At 40.6% G+C, this 20796-nt stretch overlaps 1 protein-coding gene across 1 annotated transcript; it reads left to right on the top strand.

Moving 5' to 3' along the window:
• Positions 1-458: 458 nt before the first annotated feature.
• Positions 459-19997, top strand: TRIM58 (tripartite motif containing 58). Its single transcript, XM_033096939.1, has 6 exons — positions 459-1180; positions 3385-3480; positions 6097-6327; positions 8102-8124; positions 8216-8316; positions 16511-19997. The coding sequence occupies exons 1-6, from the start codon at positions 761-763 to the stop codon at positions 17098-17100; spliced, it is 1461 nt and encodes a 486-aa protein (XP_032952830.1). The 5' UTR covers positions 459-760; the 3' UTR covers positions 17101-19997.
• Positions 19998-20796: the final 799 nt, after the last annotated feature.

Genomic DNA, 20796 nt, shown 5'->3' with positions numbered 1-20796 from the left:
CTGTCCTCTGCCAAAGCTCCAAGCCCTCCTCCTCAGAATAAGGACCCACAAACCTCAGGAGTGGAGCTGTAAGGACCTGAGTCATCTGGCCCCGCCTGTCACTGGGACTTTATCTGCTGCCACTCATCCTCATGTGGGTACTCACCAGCCTGCCTGCGTCTGGGGGCTGGGCGCATCCCACCTCTCCACTGCAGCTAGCCACCAGCTCTGTGCCCTCTCACATTTCTGCTCACATAGCCCCCTCTCGCCTGCAGCTTGCAGTCACTCTCCCATCAGGCCTTAGCTCCCCAATGGCCAGATCTGACACACACACACACACACACACACACACATTCATTTGGGCAAGTCTCCTTCAACTCATCTAGTCATTTCTTTATCATGAACTAACTAACAGGAGGCAGAAAAATGGAGGTTTGGAAACGAATTTAAGAACGCTTTCTGCAGACAAGGATGAGGAGACCATGGGGCAGTGCAGACGCAGCGAAAGGGAGAAGCTGAGCACTTCTCCACATTAACCGGCGGTGAAAACAGGAGCAGAGGCTGCATTAGGGCGCTCAGTGAGGGGCTCCAGATACTAGGGGCTGGAGAGCTGGAGCGCTCATTGACCCTGGTGGCCAAGGGCTTCTGCTTTGTCACTGTTCACCGGGAGTGGCTCCCTTGGCCTGAACCCCAGCTTGCTGATAAGAGCTGGCTCTGCCCGCTGGTCCTCAGGCAGGGCCCCTCCCGAGTGCAGACTGCTTGGAGAAGGCGCAGCGCTGATATGGCCGCGGGGGCGCCCGGCCAGCTGCTGCGCGACGAGGCACGGTGCCCCGTGTGCCTGGACTTCCTACAGGAGCCGGTCAGCGTGGACTGCGGCCACAGCTTCTGCCTGCGCTGCATCTCCGAATTCTGCGACAAGTCCGACAGCGCGCAGGGCGGCCTCTACGCGTGTCCGCAGTGCCGTGGGCCCTTCGCTCGGGAGGGCTTCCGGCCCAACCGGCAGCTGGCCAGCCTGGTGGACGGCGTGCGGCAGCTGGGGCTGGGCGCGGGGCCGGCGGGGGCGCAGTGCGCGCGCCACGGCCAGGAACTGAGCCGTTTCTGTGAGGACGACCAGGTGGCGCTGTGCTGGATGTGCGACACCGAGCCGGAGCACAGGGGCCACCGCACGGCGCCGCTGCAGGAGGCCGCCCGGCACCACCAGGTGAGCCGCGCTCCGCGGGTGGGCGGGAGGGCCTGGAAGTGCCCGCTGACGCGAGTGGGCTGAGCGGAGGTGCTGGGTCACCTGCCAGGACGCAAGGCCAATGCCAGCAGCTGGTCTAGACTGCCCACGCGTCCCCCGCTCCCGCCCGCACAGCGCGCACTCCGGTCTGGGCTCCACGCCTTGGCTTCGCGGTAGCCTCCTCTGAACCCCTGTGAAGGAGCTCTGAGGCACATGCCTTTACTGGTCCCTTTCACCCACGCAGCCTTCCTGGTCCTGTGCTCTCCGGATGGTCTGGTTTTCCCGAGCCTGATTGTCTGGGTAGAGGGCTGCGTCGTACTTGATTCTTGGTTCCAGGAGTGCATCTTTAGTAAATGCTTCCTAACAGCTGTCACTGGCACAATACCTTGCTTCTCTGCATAGTATATATCTCTACGTTGAGTAATTCTGTTACCAAAACAACCTTGGGGTTTGAGCATTAGTTAAGAACAGCCGTCTCAGTGGGCACACTGCTATGAAGTAAGCATCCAGGTGCTAAGTGCACGGGCCAGATCTTTATTCAGTTCACATCCTGGGACTTAGGTTTGAGCATCTTCCATGAAGAGATGCTTGGTGTATTAGGCCCCCAAAAGGCACATCTGTGAAGCCTGTAAAACAATAGTCTTGGGCATATTCTGAACACATTGAAGTTTCCAACATCTGGAACATCTACTAGCACAACGAAGGCCAAAGTCCTGTTTAACCTGCTGACATGTTTATCTATCACAATGAAATAAATTGTAAATATTAAGTTTCTTAAAATGTTCATTATTTTCTAAACTTAGTTTTATTGTTTTAAGACCTACCTGGAAATATCAGTCTTAGTTTTTCTTTTTGGTTTTGGCTGTCATCTACAAAATTCAGGCGCTAGCTATTTCTGCCTAGACTTTTGCAAAATGTTTCTGCCTTCTTTTTATCCAGAAGGCACCGCACAGAGCATGACTAGTGTACTATTTCTAGAGAAGTTCTGTATACATTTTAGTAGTCTTTCAATTAAATACCGAATAAATATCTGCCAAACTTCTTAGCCTGTCAGTCTAGACTTCCTAGGGCCCTATATCCTGTTTCTAAAGCTGTTGCCTTAACCAGCCATGAGATCCAGCAAAACTAGCCTAATCACTTGTCCCCAAGCATGCCACGCCATAGTCAGATCCTTGCTTTTACTCACAATTTCTCCCACCTGAGGGAGCTTCTGTCTCTCTACATGTTAGTGTGTTCTGTTCCTTGCAAACACTAAAACAAATGCCACTTCCATGATCATGTTAAATCCTCCATGAATCCTACTGCTCTTTTTATGAGCATTATGTTATAAAAGTCTTTTTTTGAAAATAATTGGTATGTAGGACTTGTGAATGACTAGGAAGAATTATTTTTTCCCTAAGACTTATAAATGACTGTGGGTAGGGTTTAAAAATATGTGTATGTGTATCTTTGTGTGTGTTCTCTGCAAATAAGATATGTGTTTAGCTCTAGCAGGAGTCCTAGATTTCAAAAGAGATTTAGTTTCCATTAAATTATTTTTTTACTTCTTGTAAGATTTACAACATTCTGTATTTCTTTTTCATTGAATAAATACTAACTTACATGGTTTCTTCTGGCCTAATAATAATCAACACTTCTGACTATAAAGTAATACATAATTTTAAGGAGTTGAAATAGATAGATGTAAGAAATAGCATCACTTTTCAAACAAGCACTAGTAGATGAGATTTCATCTCCTGAACATTTTCATTGACCTCTGCCTAGTTTTTATATATTCATCACAAGCACATTTTTTTCAAAATTGGTGTCACATTGCATAAAATATACTTATTTTAATTGACTTTATAATTGTGAGCATTTCTTGTTATTAAATGTTCTATAGCACTTTATTTTAATTTCATTCTTTAATATAAAATAAAATTTTCTCATCCTCTACTTTTAACATGATAGTTAGTTACTATTTTATATAATACCATAATGAGCATACTTTGAGATAAATCTTTGATTATGTCTGGATTAACATTTAAAAGTGTATTTATGTTTGACTTAGTTACTAATGAGGTTGGCCATGTTTGGTAGCTCAACAGGGCCCGTTTTAGGTGATCTTAGAAGCTCCTGATATACCTGGTCGGTGTTGGTACTGAGTGAGCATGTCTGTAATGGTCTCAGCATATCTTCCCAAACAGGCAAAGCTCCAGATGGCCCTGGAACTGGTGAGGAAAGAGATGCAGGAGGCTTTCACACAGGAGGCTAGTGTGGTGAAGAAAACTGTCATTTGGAAGGTACGAGAATATTGGGGCTTTGGAAGGTTCCAAACTTGGGTCATTAAATCATTCTTCAGCTATTTTCCCTGTGCCAGCACATTTGTTCCGTCTACATAGGTGCTCAAGAAAAACATCTCAGGGCCGTCCTAGGTAACCCCACCCCTTCCAGTTATATTAGACATCTGTGTCCTTCATATTTCTAACACTACAGAAACCCGAACCATAAACAACTTTGCTGATCTTGACCTTCCCTGGTATCTAGAGCAGTCTCAGACCGCCACTATGAGTTTAAAAATGTATTTGCTGGATGAATGAATAATAAACATTTCATAGCATTGATGCAGATGAAATTTAGCGAGAAGGCATTCATCTTACCAAGAGAGGATGATGTGAACTTTCAGCCTCCTTTCAGCCACATACATGTTCTCTCTTTTGTACTTCATCGGCGCTTTGTTTCTCCAACCGATTTGCGCGCGCGCGCACACACACACACACACACACACACACACACACAGAATGGTTCTCAGTCTGGGGTGATTTTTTCATCCAGCAGAGATTTTGCAATAGTTATAGGTATTTTTTCTTGTCACAACTGGGGATGTGTAAGGGTGCTACTGGCATCTAATGGGTAGAGGCCATGAATGCTGCTAAACACCGTACAATGCCGCCCCCCCATTCACAGCAAAGAATAATCTGGTCAAATATCAAATAGGATCTATCTAGATTGAGAAACTATATATAGAAACTATCTGTGAAATATAATATATTTATATAAGATATTATACCATATAGAGAATTTATTTTATAGAATTTTACCATTCTTTATCTTTCTCCAAATAATCCTCCTTCTCTGATCATTTTTGATGTTTTTCTAATTCTTTACTTCTTTTTTCTTGAAATGTGGTCTTATACTGTATCCTACTTCAGACAGATATTTCCGTAAGGACCATTTTTGCTACATTTTTCTTTGTGATATCTTATTTTCCATAGCTACGTGTTTATATGCAAAGCTAAACATTTATTGATAAGCTTTGTTCTTTTTAGACTAATAATCCAAGTCAGTTAATTTCAATCCTGACCTGACCACAGATTTACAAATTCAGAAACTCCATATTAAGATCTGGGTCCTGCATTTTTGAAAACCTCCACTGGTTATTCTAAAGTAGAAATGATGCTAAGATTCCTGTTCTAATCCAAGTAAATTTGCATGATCTTTAATACTGAGAATGTATCCATGGGAGCCAAATGCAACAAGCATTTAGTTTAATAAATGAACTCTAAATTCTATAAAAGCCCTCTGCTTCCTGTATCTGTAGATATAATGGTAGCACTGAAAAGGATGATGTGAGAGAAAGATGAATTGCAACAAAACCCCTTCTCTCCACACAATCTGTCACACCCCCACATATGACTGCTGTCCTTTTCAGTGGGGAGGTTGTCAGCCCCATTCCTCAGTAGCCTCAGACATAGGGGAGAAATTACATGAGTTGTACTTTCAGATCAGATTATGGAATTCAGAGTTGGTTCATGTTTAAGAGGTGAGGATCATATGAATTTAGTGGCTTAGAAAGTGGTAGAAAGAAAGACAGATGGGAAATTGGAGGGAGTTGAGTCCTGTGGGATTTGAAAACTATTGTTAATTTTTTTAAAGGCAATAGCTTATGCTCTTTAATCAAACCAAAATGTTATGTTTAAAAATAGGCTAGGGAGTTCAAATGTGGAGAGACTGTGGGAGGATAATTTGCCTCTTACACTCAGGATAGACATAGTTTTCCATATACAAGTCTCAAAAAAATAAAATTTAGATATAATAATGCTGTGTCACAGTGTGTTCCTTAGGTCTATTTAAAAATCGTAGAAATGAGATGTGGATAGAAATCAGAATTAATTCCCTGAAGATCACTGGCAGTCAGTGGCCTGAGAACTGCTCAGCTCCTTCCTGGCTCTGCAGGGAGCATTGGCCTTAGGGAGCCAGATCTCAGTGCTAGGAGTGTTCACCTTCTCTAACCTCTAAGCCTGCTCTCATTCACATTTACAAATCCAGGTCGCTCTAATCTCTCTTCATAATTCAGTTGTTTCTACAAGTGCTCATTCTAGTGACTCCTCTACTAGTAAATTGCAATTTCTCTTGTGAAAGCGTTCTGTTGGTGGCTCTGCTCAAGGATTTAGTAGCTGTTAAATTCTAATGCCCTTACTGCCCTGTTCCCACATGTTATATATATAATACTGAAACTGAAATGTAAAAGGGCATTGACCCCAAGTCCAAATCCAACCCTCAGCTGGAAAACTCGGCCAAGCCACCTCTCACGTGAGTCGCCTCTGGTTTCTGTGTTCTTTTAAAATGCAGCCGAATTTATGTTAAACTTATTTAAAGTTTGTATTTTTAAAATATGTATTACCATTTTGTAACCATTTTAAATGTAGTAATGCTTATTTTAAAGGTGCTATTAAATACATTAACGTTGACACTAAAAAAAAAAAAAAGTAAGTGAAATAAATGCAACCAATCAGTTCACAGTGGGGGAGCTGGGCTCACGCCATGCAGGGCCGTCCAGCCTTGCTGTGATTGTGAAGGCGGCCGCCAGGTGGCGCTGTGCCCCCATCCTGACTTTAGCGGTCACTGCGTTACTCCAGGAGAAAGTGGAAACGCAAAGGCAGCGCTTCCGGATGGAGTTTGAGAAGCACCGAGGCTTCCTGGCCCAGGAGGAGCAGCTGCAGCTGCGGCGGCTGGAGCAGGAGGAGCGGGCCACCCTGCAGATACTGCGGGACAGTAAGAGCCGGCTGGCCCAGCACAGCAGAGCCCTGCGGGAGCTCGCCGACGAGCTGGAGGACAGGTGCCAGCGCCCGGCCCTGGGTCTGCTGGAGGTGAGGCCACTGGGACAGACGGCAGCGCCCACAGACAAACCACTTGGGCGTGTGTTCTCTTGAGGAAAAGCACACCTGAACTCGCTAGGAAAGCTTCTTGATCAGAGGGATGCTAGAGAAGCATACAGAACAGTGCCTATTAAAGAGAAAAACGTAAATATTTAAAAAAATTAAAATTAATCTGATTATTTACATAAGAATAAACAGAAAAAGAACAACCTACACTATGATGGCTGAAAAAAACTTCTTAAAACCTCACAGTCAGTCTGTCGCTGATGCTATTGCTGTATGCAGGGACGGCGAAGGCAAAGTCTTCGGGAACCATCTCAGGCAATAGCCAAGCAAAGACATAAATTTTATTATAAATTGTCCAGCTAGGAATTTTCATGTTAAAATTTAAGGCAAATGCTAATTCTCTATTCGTATGGTATGCTTATTCCAGGCACAGCAGGAAGGACGTTCCAGGCCCTCAGTCTGGTGTAGAACAGTGGGGACAAGGAAATGTTCCTTTTGAGCCCTCGATGAAGACATTAATCCCCGTGAATCAGGAAAACTGTCACTGATGGCTACATGGCACAGCGATAGAACTCACTCAGAGAAAGTTTCTGGGCACACTGGGTTCTAGCTCATTCCCAATGACTTATTCTGGGGTTACTGAACTGAGTAGTTCATATCTTCATACAAGTGCAGTCGCTAAGCACTGACCACACAGTGGGGGCCATTAAATTTAGGAAATTACAAAGCATATGCATTTAATTTATCCCATTTTGTCTTCAAAATATCTATATGTAAGTAAAAAATATTGTTGTTGTTATTGTTATACTTATTTCCTTGTGAGCAAACCAAGGGGCAGAAAGAAATTTCTTGTTAAATTTCAGACAAAGTAAACACAAGAATTTCAGCATTTTCAATAACATTCATTGTCATATCATATCTCAAAACATAGCTTACTTAAAATAAGCATTCACTAGCACCAAATCAATGCTAAAAAGATTTATAATACAAATCTTAGGGAGCATATACTCAAATATTTTTTCCTTTTCTTCCCCGGTACCAATAAGCTACATTTTATACCCAGTGGCTTAGACCAAAGCCTGCCATTCCCATAAACAGTAAAATTAATTATCTGCCTGCTTTATAAAAATTAATCTGATAGGTGATTATTTTTAGAGGGATAGGAGAAATGTAACACAGTTTATTTGTTTAATAATCTACTTCGAGAAAAAATGTCGCTAGCTATTAATGACTTCCATTTTTATCCACTTAGGTAACCCACTCACATATGAGTCCATAGATATGGTGTGTTGGTTCAAAGAATGAGGAATTTGGGGTTTTCAATACAGAGATATTGAGAGTAGCATTTTATGTCTGTATCTTTCACTATTTCCCAAATACATTCTGCAGCTATTTAAGGTCTATTCTTACTCTAATTCCATCTACATTTGTTGCAGAATGTAACTCTTAAAACATCCAAATGTCAATTATCAATTTGGAAAATTGTTAAACTAGTAGATATCATAGGTATTAACTGAAACTTTGTGTACTCTAATTCTATTCTAATAGAGGCAAACTGATTCTATTATGTTAAAGGCATGAGAAAATTCAACAACAGCCTATTTTTGGCTTCTATGAGGGGAGATTCATGTCTCCTATATTTTATCTTAATAGTTAATGATATCCAGTAATTCCTAAAGAGATGTTCACGTTTTGTCCCCAATGTGTCAAAAACAGTCTCCAGGTCTCACACTTACTTGTATTTCTCTTTCCCTTCCAGGGTGTGAGAGGAGTCTTGAGCCGGTATGTTTACTCTCTGAATCAGAGGATGGGTGGGAAGAGCCCGAGGTGGTTGGTAGATAACTGAGACGTGTCGGTTCCATGCTCTTCACAGAAGTAAGAGTGTCACGCGGCTGGAACTGGAAACCATCCCCATGGAGCTGAAGACAATGTGTCGCATCCCTGGGATGAGAGAAATGTTGAGGAAGTTCCAAGGTAGGTTGCATCTTAGAGCTCAGGGAACAATGGAGCCTGGGCTCTGGCTGTCCCTGCACCAGTCAGGTACAGTAACAAGCAGAACCCAAAGTGTAGTGAGTAAATTCAGCAAGGATTTATTTTGAGATCATGGTGTTTGTTTACTACTGGATTGTGGAGGCTTTTGTGTCACATCTCTACGGTACCCTGCAGACAGAGCCCTCTTTCCCATTGCTTGTAACCATAGGACAAGGCAGGGTTATAGCCAACTGTGCGCCATCCCTGACAACACCCACGCTGATGTGCTACACAGGCTTCTTGGAGACATTATTGATGGAAGAGGGTCCCATGGCAACAGCAAACAATAAGGGGAATGGGAGAGGGCACCATGCCCAGAAGGAAGGGGACTGAGGTATATGGAGCACTCCTGAGGAAAGTCAGAGACACCCATACAAACTGCATCTGGTTAGAACAGTGGGTTTATTAGCTGTGACATGAGTAACAATTAGTTCCAAAAAGTCTGCATTTCCTTGTCTATAAAATGCTAAAAATAGTATTGTTTGAAAGACTAAATGAAATATATTTTAAAACAGAGAAAAAAAGCATCAATATGAAAGCATTGCAGAGTATCAAATAATTAGAAGTTTGGTTTATTTTATTATCTGTCAGTTTGATGAGTTACTTAAATTAGATAGTTCATAAAGCCAAAAATATTCAGTCAATTATTTTTATGTTGGAATAACTGTGGTGTCATAAATGAGTTTGTTTGGTCTGATTCTTTAAAACAGCACAAATTTAATTTTTTTTTATTTATTTTTTTAATCCAACATATCCCAAGTAATGAAAATACACTATGACTGTATAGTGCTTTCCGTACTTAACAGGAAACACCTTTGTTCCATAATGAGAAAACCCATCTTTACCACTCTTGTTTAATGATTTAATCCATGTTCTGATAGCCAGATGGATATATACTAACTGGATAAATCATTGCAAGTTATTACACTCTCAGAATCCATGTCCTCAAATCCCCAATTCCAGTTACTGAATTGATTACTCAGTTAATCAATTCAGTAAATTTTTGTGTTTTCTTTTTAACACCAGCCACTTTTCTAAGTGTTGGAATATAACATTGAACAACAACAAAAATCCTCCGAATCCCCACCTTCATGTTACACGTATTTACTTAAATTATGCAATATACAGAAAATGTTAGAAGGTGATACAAATTATTGAAGAAAAGAGAAAGGTATATATATGAAACTTTGTTTTACATACACTTAACTGTAACCACTCAAAAAAAAAAAAAATCCAGAGCTGAGAAATATAACATAAAAAAAGAAACAGAGGGAAAAATCATAAAATACCACAACACTAAAATAACAGACAGGAACCAAAAGACAAAGAAACAATGGAGACACTAAGCTACCAGAAAACAAAAGATGGAATGGTTATAGGAAATCCTCATATATCAATAATCACCCTAAATGTAAATGGACTGAACTCACCAATAAAAAGGCACAGAGTAGGAGTTTGGATCAAAAAACAAAACCCAACCACATGCTGCCTCAAAGAGACACATCTCAGCTACAAGGACAAATATAGACTCAAAGTGAAAGAGTGGGAAACGATACTCCAAACAAATGGTACCCAGAGAAAACTGGGTGTAGCCATACTTATAGCAGATGAAACAGACTTCAGGGTGAAAAAAAAAAGGGTAATAAGTGACAAAGGTGCACTTTTCATAATGGTAAAGGGGACAATACAACATGAAGACGTAACACTTATCAATATATATGCCCCCAATCAGGGAGCACCAATATATACAAAGCAACTACTGACAGAACTAAAGGGAGAAATTGACCAAAATGCAATTACAGTAGGGGAACTAAATACATCACTGGCAGCTATGGATAGATCTTCCAAACAGAAAATAAGTAAGGAAATATCATCCCTAAATGACACATTAAACCAAATGGACATAATTGACATTTATAGAGCACTTCATCCTAGAATACCAGAATATACATTCTTTTCTAGTGCACATGGAACATTCTCAAGGATAGACCATATGTTGAGACATAAAACTAACCTTAGCAGATTTAAGAAGACTGAAAACATACCAAACATATTCTCTGATCACAAGGCTGGAGATCAACTGTGAAAAAGAAAGTAGGAAAAAACACAAATACGTGGAGATAAAACAACATGTTATTAAAGAACAAAATAAAAGGAAAGATCAAAATCTACATAGAAACAAATGAGAATGAAAACACATCCTAGTAAAATTATTGGGATGCAACAGAAGCAGTAATAAGAAGGAAATTTATATTATTACAGGCCTATCTCAAGAAACAAGAAAAATCCCAAATAAACAACCTAACATTACACGTTAAAGAACTAGAAAAAGAAGAACAAATGAAACCCAAAATCAGCAGAAAGAAAGAAATAATAAAAATTAGAGCAGAACTAAATGAGATAGAGAACAAGAAGACAATAGAAAAAATTAATGCAACAATGAACTGGGTCTTTGAAAAGATTAATAAAATTGACAAACCCTTGGCTAGACTCACTAAGGTAAAAAGAGGAAAGACCAAATAAACAAAATCAGAAATGAAAGAGGGGAAGTTACCATGGATGCCAGAGAAATACAAAGGATCATCCAAGAATATTATGAAGAATTATATGCCACCAAATTCAATAACCTAGAAGAAATGGACAATTTCTTGGAATATATATAGCCTTCCTAGACTGAATCATGAAGAACTGGAAAATCCAAATAGACTGATCAACAGTAAGGAAATTAAATCAATCATTCAAAACCTTCCCCAAAGCAAAAGTCCAGGACCAGATGGCTTCACTAGTGAATTCTACCAAACCTTCAATGAGGATTTAACACCTGTCCTCCTCAAACTCTTCCAAAAAATTGAAAAAGAGGCAATACTTCTTCATTCATTTTATGAGACCATTACCCTCATACCAAAACCTGGTAAGGATAACACAAAAAAAGAAAACTACAGACCGTTATCTCTAATGAATACAGATGCAAAAATCCTAAACAAAGTTCTAGCACATCGAATACCATAATACATTAAAAAGATTATTCATCACGACCAAGTGGCGTTCATCCCAGAGGCACAAGGATGGTTCAACGTATGCAAATTGATCAATGTGATACATCATATAAACAAACTAAAAAGTAAAAAAATCATATTGTATCAGTAGATGCAGAGAAAGTATTTGACAAGATACAATATTCATTTGATTAAAACTTAATGAAATGGGTATAGAAGGAAAATACCTTAACATAATATAGGCCATATATGATAAACTCTCAGCTGTTATCATAATTAATGGTGAAAAACTGAAGCCTTTCACTCTGCGTTCAGGAACAAGACAGGTTTGCCCCATCTTACCACTGTTATTCAACATAGTATTGGAAGTCCTAGCCAGAGCAATTAGGCAAGACAAAGAAATAAAAGGCATCCAAACTGGGAATGAAGAAGTTAAATTGTCACGTTATGCTGATCACGTGATTTTTTTATGTAGAAAACCCTGAAGACTCCACTAAAAAGCTATTTAGAAACAATAAATGATACAGTAAAGTTGCTGGCTACAAAATCAATGTACAAAAATCCATTGCATTCCTATATACTAACAAAGAAATTTCAGAAGAAGAAATGAAAACAACAATTAATTTTGACATTGCAACAAAAAGAATAAGATACCTAGGAATAAACTTAACAAAGGATGTGAAGGACCTATACACTGAAAACTGTAAGACATTTTTAAAAGAAATTGAAGAAGACACAAAGAAATGGAAAGACATTCCGTGCTCATGGATTAGAAGAATCAACATAGTTAAAATGGCCATATTACCCAAAGCAATATACAGATTTAATGCAATCCCCATCAAAATCCCAATGGCATTTTTTAAAGGAATAGAACGAAAAATCATCAGATTTGTTTGGAACCACAAAAGACCCCAGATAGCCAAAGCAATCCTAAAAAAAAGAACAAGGCTGGAGGTATCACACTCCCTGACTTAAGCTTGTACTACAAAGTGACAATAATCAACACAGCATGGTATTGGCAAAAAAACAGACACACAGACAAATGTAATAAAATTGAAAACCCAGAAATAAACCCACATATATACGGACAGTTAATTTTCGACAAAGGAGCCAAAAACATACAATGGAGAAAAGAAAGCCTCTTCAATAAATGGTTTTGGGAAAAGTGGAAAGCCACGTGCAAAAGAATGAAAGTAGACTGCTGTCACCATGTACCAAAATTAACTCAAAATGGATCAAAGACCTAAACTTAAGATGTGAAACAATAAACTGCATAGAAGAAAGCATAATGTTGTACTAAACTTGTGGAACTTGGGTTCAAAGAGGATTTTATGAATTTGACTTCCAAGGCAAGGTAGTAAAAGCTGAAGTAAGTGAATGGGACTATATCAAACTAAAAAGCTTCTGCACAGCAAAAGAAAGCATCAATAAACAAAGAGGCAACCAACCGAATGGGAGAAGATGTTTGCAAACAATGCCTCCAACAAGGGGCTAATATCCAAAATATATAAAGAACTCGTAGGATTCAACAAAAACAACAACAACAAAAAAACAATCCAATTAAAAAAAGGGGCAGAGGACCTCAACAGAAACTTCTCCCAAGAAGACATACAAATTACCAATAGATATATGAAAAAATTCTCAACTTCAGTAGCTATTAGGGAAATGCAAATCAAAACCATAATGAGATATTGCCTCATGCCTGTTAGAATGGCTATAATCAACAAGACAAATAATAACAAAAGTTGGAGAGGCTGTGGGGAAAAAGGAGCCTTCATACATTGTTGGTGGGAATGTAAATTGGTACAACCACTATGGAAAAGAGTATGGAGCTTCTTCAAAAAATTAAGAATGGAATTACCATATGACCCAGCAATCCGTCTTCTGAGTATCTACTAAAAAAATCTGAAAACATTTATCCATAAAGATTTATGTACCCCAATGTTCACTGCAGCATTATTTTTGGTGGCCAAGACATGGAAACAACCAAAATATCCTTGGATAAATGATTGGATAAAGATGTGGTATATATACACAATAGAATACTACTAGACCATAAGAAAAGATGAAATAGTGCTATTTGCAACAACATGGATGGATATTGAGATTATCATGCTAAGTGAAATGAGTCAGACAGAAAAAGTTGAAAACCATATGACTTTACTCATATGTGGGATATAAAATTGAAAGCAATAAAGAAACAAGACAAACAAAAACTCATAGACACAGACACAATTTAGTGGTTACCAGAGGGTAAAGGGGGAGACAGGGTGGTAGGAGAGGGTAAAGGGGATCAAATGTATGGTGATGGAAGAACTGACTCTGGGTGGTGAACATACAGTGGGATATATAATGTGTTATAGAAATGTATACTTGAAACCTATATAATTTTACTAACCATTGTCACACCAATAAATTTAATTTATATATATATATATGTGTATGCACACACACAAATATATATATACATGCACACATAAACATATATATATATATATACACACATATATGTGTGTGTGTGTGTGTGTGTGTGTGTGTGTGTGTATATATATATATATATATATATACACTTTAAAATAAGAAAAAGAAAAAATAGTAAGGTAAGGGTGACCAGAAGTTCTGGCGGTAGGGCATCCGCTTTTAGATTGTGTGATCAAGGAAAAACCTCAGCCAATAGGGTGTAAACTCAGCAAATACCTGATGTGGCTGAGAGGCTTTCAGATAGGACGTACGGGAGGTGTCTTCCAGGAGCTCTGAGGAGGCAGGCCCTGCTGCGCTGGTAGAGTCAGGAGTGCAGGAGCCTGTGGGCAGGCCACTGAGCAGGATGCTTTACCTCTGAGTGAGATAGGAAGTCAGTGAGCAGTTATAAATGGAGAAATAGCATGACTGGGTTAATATCATGGGGGATTACTCTGTGTGCTGTATCGGGGATCAGTTACAGAGGGTGAGGTTTGCAGGGGAAAAAGCAATAATTCAATGGGAGACAGTTATGGGTTGGACCGTGGTGCTCATAGTGGAGGTGCTGAGGATGGACAGAATTTTTGTGCATTTTGAAGATAGAGCAATTGACGTAATGAGGATGCCATTCATATTGATGGCTGCAGATAGGCAGAAGGACGGAAGCTGATATTTGGACAATGTGAAGAGTATTAAATATCTGAATGTTGATGTCAGGTCTTCAGATGGATTTATAGATACAGAGTTTCAGGAGAAAGGTTTAGGCTATAGATAGGTATCGGGGATCAGTAAGCATCTGATTGAAATTTATTAAAGCACTGAGCCAGCCAGCCGAAGGAAGGACACATTGCGAGTGAGCTGAGAAAGGTAGAAGAGATCCCAGCCCTGAGACCATTGACTTGTCCAATGGTGGTGATCGAGGAGAAGAGAATAAAGCAGCAAAGGAGACCAACAAGGGATGGGGTAGCGAATGCAGGGGGTGGAAATCATGCTGACTCATGTCTTTGGAAAGGGAAGGGAGGTTTTCCAAGCAAAAGGGTTTCACAACAGTGTTGAGTGCTACAGGAAAGCCACTTAAGATATCTGTCCACTCGTCATTGTGGAGGTCCCTGGGAAGTTGGACACGAGTAGTTTCATTAGGGTATTATTCTATTATGGCGATTGAGTTTAAGAAAACAGATGTAAAGACAATTGTTGGAGATGGACTATTAAAAGCCACTTCACAGATTTCTTATAAATGGAACAAAGAAGTATGCTGGAGCAGGACTGATGTGTGAAGCCATAACACATTAGATAGGCCAACACTCCCATGGAGACCCACCTTTCAATCCCTGTTGCTTACAAATTCTAGAGTTTGGGGAAATCACATTAACTCTAAGTCTCCTCATCTATAATGTGGGAGTGATAATGGCCACCTTGAGGGTGGCTATATGGGTTAGTATGAACGGTGGACCGCATGTGTGACCCACTCATATATAAAACATCACTAGAAGTGAATTAGAGACAAATAAGAATGACAATCATAGTGGTGACATTTGTTACTATGATATTAAAACTGAAACTATATTAATGATATTTACTAGTTTTGATTGTTTATAAAGAGAAGACACTGACTATCTTACATCTTTCTTCTCTGAGGAGAAGTAGAGGTACTTATTATGTAGAGGTACTTATTAATTATGTGGACAAGTAAAATTTCATGTCAGTCTCACCGGGACTTCACAGTATCAGCATTAGTTTTCTGTTGCTGTGTAACAAATTGCCACAGAATTAGCCGTTTAAAACCACACCCGTCCATTAGCTGAAGGTTCTGCATATCAGACTTCCAGGTGGAATCAGCTGGCTCTCTGCTTAGGGGTTCGCAAGATCAAAATCAAGTAGTTGGCCAGGCTAGGCTTCAATGAAAGGTCTGGGGAAGAATCACTTTCCAAGCTTATTTAGGCTGTTAGCATAATGCGTTTCCACTCAGGACTGAGGTCCCTATTTCTGTGCTGACTATCAGAGGTCACTTGCCTTTCTCCTCTTGGTGTGCTAGCTGCATCTTTAAAGTCAGCAATAACAAATCAAATCTAAATCTCTCTGACTTTCTCTTCTGCCACTAGTGGAATAGCCACAGAACCTGCTCTGCTTTTAAAAAGGTTGATGAGATTATATTGGACCCACACAAATAAGCTCCCTCTTGTGATGTAGTATAACACAATCCTGAGAGTACCCCCAGGGTCTGAAGGTCATGGGTCTGTCTCAGAATTCTGCCTACCGCAGTAACGTAGCTTTGAAAATGGTGGATTTACTTTTAATGAATTGTTTTAATGAATTGTTTGTGTTTACCAAAAAATACATCCCGTGGGGTTTTTAAATTTTATCTTAAGTGCAAAAGGTACTTGGTACTTTGGATGCAGACAGAGGACACTAACTGGTTATGCACTTGCTTTGTCACGGCCTCAGTGTGCATGTTTTCAGTGGGGCAGTGCGGGGCACCTGGGTTGTGCAGAGGTAGCAGTGGAATGCTCTAAAGTACTGAAGACTATTCTCAGTGGCTTACAAGGTGAAATACTTACTCTGTTCTCTCCGAGAGTTGTTAGAGAGAGAGTGAGGAGTGGTGTGACTGTCCTTAGTGTCATGCTTCCTAAGTGCTCATCCGCCTCTTCTGTCCTTTCACATGTGCCACGAAATTCTTTCCCCAGTTGACGTGAAGCTGGACCCTGCAACAGCGCATCCCAGCCTCCTCTTGACCACTGACCTGCGCAGTGTGCAGGACGGAGAACTGTGGAGAGATGTCCCCAGCAACCCTGAGCGATTTGACACATGGCCCTGTATCCTGGGTTTGCAGAACTTCTCATCAGGGAGGCATTATTGGGAGGTCATAGTCGGGGAAAGAGCAGAGTGGGGGCTAGGAGTTTGTCAAGACACAGTGCCAAGGAAGGGGGAGACCACACCGTCTCCCGAGAACGGAGTCTGGGCCTTGTGGCTGCTGAAGGGGAACGAGTACATGGTCCTTGCCTCCCCGTCAGTACCTCTGCTCCACCTGGAACGGCCTCGTCGCGTTGGGATTTTCTTGGACTACGAAGCAGGTGAAATCTCCTTTTACGACATTACAAATGGATCTTACATCTACACATTCAGCCAACTGTTCACTGGTCTTCTCCGGCCTTACTTTTTCATCTGTGACACGACTCCTCTTGTCTTGCCACCTATGACAGAAGCAGAGTCAGGAGACTGGGCACCCAGAGATCATCCTGACCCTGCGTGCAACCTTAGAGATGACCATTCCTAAGATTCTGTTCCCGAGAAATGCTCCAAGTGTAGCAGCATTTACTGGAGTGGAGTGGCGGATATACCAATGCGAAGCCTCCACATATGTCCCCATGGAGGTCAGCACTTTAGTCACTGTTGCTATGGAAATTTCCCATGGGGTCAAAAGCCAAAATATGAAGCATTTGCACGTGGAGGTGCATTGTGCAGTATAATGATACTAGAAATGGAACATGTCATCACTCCTTATCCAGATGGCTCCACACACTTTCTTGATGAGTGTCTTCAAATGAATGGATCTTGTATTAAAGATACCTACACAGTCATTATAATTTCTTATTCCTTTTAATATCCTTTCATCCCAAGTCTTCCACATATTAACAATTAGAAATGGCAATTAATAAATTGATTGAGAACTGTCCAGTGTCATTCTAGCATCAGATCCATAATTATGTTTCTACTCTTCACTTTTCTTCTCCTCTCTCATTCCCTCTTTCCTCTCTCTCTCGTCTCTTTTCCCCGATGTCTTCTATTTGCCTCCCTCTCTTTCTCTTTCTTGCTCCTTACCTTTTGTTTGCATTACACTTTTTGTTGTTTCACCTTCCATTTCTTTCTAGATTCAGACTCATTCTTATATACATTCACAATGGCTGTGACTGTATTCAATTACTATTTACATCCTCTATTCTTGGAATTATTTTTGAGGATTATGAAATTCATCCCTCTGAACCTAGTAACGCTGAAACCCACACCAATCCCTTCTGGGACTGCAACTTTTTCCTTTCTCTTTGGAAATATGTTTTAGAGTAGAAATTTCTCAGAATTCTAACACAGCTAGTTCTTTCACCTCATCCTTTACTAGTTATAAGAGCTCAAACATAACACCTACCCGCCCCCAGTCTCAGCTACTTAATACAGTTCTATATGCAGAATAATGATATTGACAACACAATGTTATGGTAAATATTTAAGGTCATAATTGATATGATTGATTCAAACTCAACTTTGCTACTTAAATTCAATATAAAAATGATGATGATGAAGAAACAATAATAATGTTTCACTAATTTTTAAAGTATATTCTATACTTTCCCAACAAAATTCTTGTCTTTGAAGGCTAACTTTGCCACCCTCTTTCTGCGTATCTCTATCTAACAAATAATTGTTAACCATGTGCTAAAATACTTAAATGCTAAATGTTTAAATGCTAAACAATTATTATTAATGGCAAATTTAGTTAACATCGTGCTAATAATAATCTGCCAAAATTTTAATTCTCTTCTTTAACTCCACCTGGAATTTTATGGTGTTTTTCTCTTCCAGGGAGATTTTTTTTTTTTTTTAACTAAAATCTTTCACTTACTTTCCAGTAACATTTTTGACACACTTTTCTTTCTAGGTTTTTAAACATTATTTTCTAGACTTTTGCACTTGCAGGAGCAATATGGAATATAATAACTGTAGAAATGGAACAGTCTCATCAAACTCTATTACCACATGGGTCTACATACCTTACTGATGAATCCTGTATTAAGCTAAAATTTCTTCGTTCATGTTTGATACACTTATGCTTGATCCTAAGCAAACATTCCCCCCTCCATCTCTCATTTGCAAATAGAGGTAATAATACCATCTGTCTTGTTGATATTTTCAGACGGTGCTTGTCCTAGGCCTCTCCCAGGCCTGATCTGGGGGGAAAGGCACGTGCTCTGGGTCTAGCCCACCCGCTCCATCCCCAGGGGTTGACACTTGCGTTCTGAGTCACGGCAAGGCCAGTGCTCAGTGACGGGCGTCGTGACAGAGAACATGTACTCAGAGCAGTAGAGCCCATTCCTTATGGGGATGGAGAGGCACAGAATCACTGGTCTGAGATCCTATTTCCCAGGGGCTCCACACATTCATCAGAACAGGGAGGCCTAATGGGCAGAGAGGGCACCACCAGCAGAGCCCTTCTGCCCAATTCAAGGGGTCAACATGGAGTCCCGGAAATGCCACCCCAACCTCTGAAACCAGCATCTTGGTCTCTGCTGTCTCTCTGGAATCCTGCCATCTCCTGGTGTTTTCTCATGAGTCATTTTAGTTGTAAACCAACTTAAGTCTTTCTCCATCCCTTGTATTCAGAGATTCACCAAGTTTCGTGTATCTCCTGTTATGACCCTTCTCTTTCCCTTCCCAGTTCCTAGAAGGTCTCTACTGTTCTGCCTGGAACCCTGGTTCATTACCAGTAAAATCCTCTAAATCCATATTGATTTCTTCCTTTTAGTTTCTTCTCCATCTTTTCTCCTGGATGCCAGACTTCTGTATTCAACTGTCTACTTGCCATCAAAACACACATTTTAAACTTAACATACCTAAAACTTTACACATACACATGTTACTTCATCTCAGTGGATGGCAATTCTGTTCTCTCAATTGCTCAGGCCAAAAATCTGGTTGACTCCACTCTTGATTTCCCTGGCCCACACTCAGTCCCTCAACACAGCCTGTTGGCTGTCCCCTCACAACATCACCAGAGTGCCACCGGCCCAACCGCACAGCTGAGCTCCCATCCTTTCCCTCCGGGTTACTACAGTAGTTTGCTAACTTTAACCCTGGCTGTGCTTCATACCCCCACGTCCATTCTCAATGCAGCTGGGCTAAGCCTTTCAGCGCCCAACATAGTATAATAGTGCCATCACAATGACCTCGCATTGAACTCACAGGTAAAGCCAGAATCTTTGCAGTGAAGCTGCAGGCCCTGGGGGACCTGCACTAGTCCCTCCTCTGAGTCTGTCTCCCTCCCCTTACTTCCAATGCCCAGTCCTGCGGCACGTACCCTCGGCTCCGGGCTGACTACCTCCCACCACCAGACCTTTCTCCCAACTATGCCTTCTACCTGTGCTTCCCTTTCCCCAGATGTCTCCTTTACTCATTCCCTTTTGTCCTGCTTCTCAGTGAGGGCTGTGCAGCCCTCACCCACCCAATGGAGGCTCTATTTTCAAATATATTATTCATCCACTCCTAATGTGTTACATTGCTGTCTTATTTATTAGTTCATCTTGTTTTGTTGCTTTTGCCTTTACTTGGTAGAATGTAAGCACTCTGCAGGGAGCAGTCTTTGTTGATAATATATTCACCTTCACCCAAGCACCTCCAACACTGCTTTGTCTGTAGTATCACTCGGTGCATATTTGTGGGATATGTAAGTGATCATCTTTCTGGGAGTGCAGAATTAAATGATGGGTCTGAAGTATTTTGTGAAATGGAATATGCTACAGAGGTATTATTATTATACAAACATAAATAATAATAGTATATGTATAACTAGGTAATCACTGACCAATAAAATGTAATGTCAAGTACTAAATGAGTAAAATTGATTTTGAGGTACAGAGAAAATTTGAATAGAAGGCTGAGTTTGCAGAACTGATGGATTCTAGTGACACGATGACTTGCCATGTCCAGGTGTGGTCCCACCGAGCCTTCTGTCGCTTTGATTCCCTGTGACAACACAGTGACACCTTGAATCATGCATTGCCTCATACACGGCATACACCACCTCCCTTAGACTCACTAGAAACATGGGGAATGTTCTATAAAATTGTAAAGGCTAAAACCTTTTTTTAAAAAATTGGATTCATGTTTTATGTGTTCCTCTTCCTATGAATTGTAGTCAAGCCACCGCCTCTCCCTACATGGTGACTTGGGTCTACTTTCCTCTCCGTCACTTCCCTGTGAT

This window comes from Rhinolophus ferrumequinum, chromosome 24 (genome assembly GCF_004115265.2).
Source record: "Rhinolophus ferrumequinum isolate MPI-CBG mRhiFer1 chromosome 24, mRhiFer1_v1.p, whole genome shotgun sequence".
NCBI lineage: Eukaryota > Metazoa > Chordata > Mammalia > Chiroptera > Rhinolophidae > Rhinolophus > Rhinolophus ferrumequinum.
This window is presented reverse-complemented; position numbering and strand designations above follow the sequence as displayed.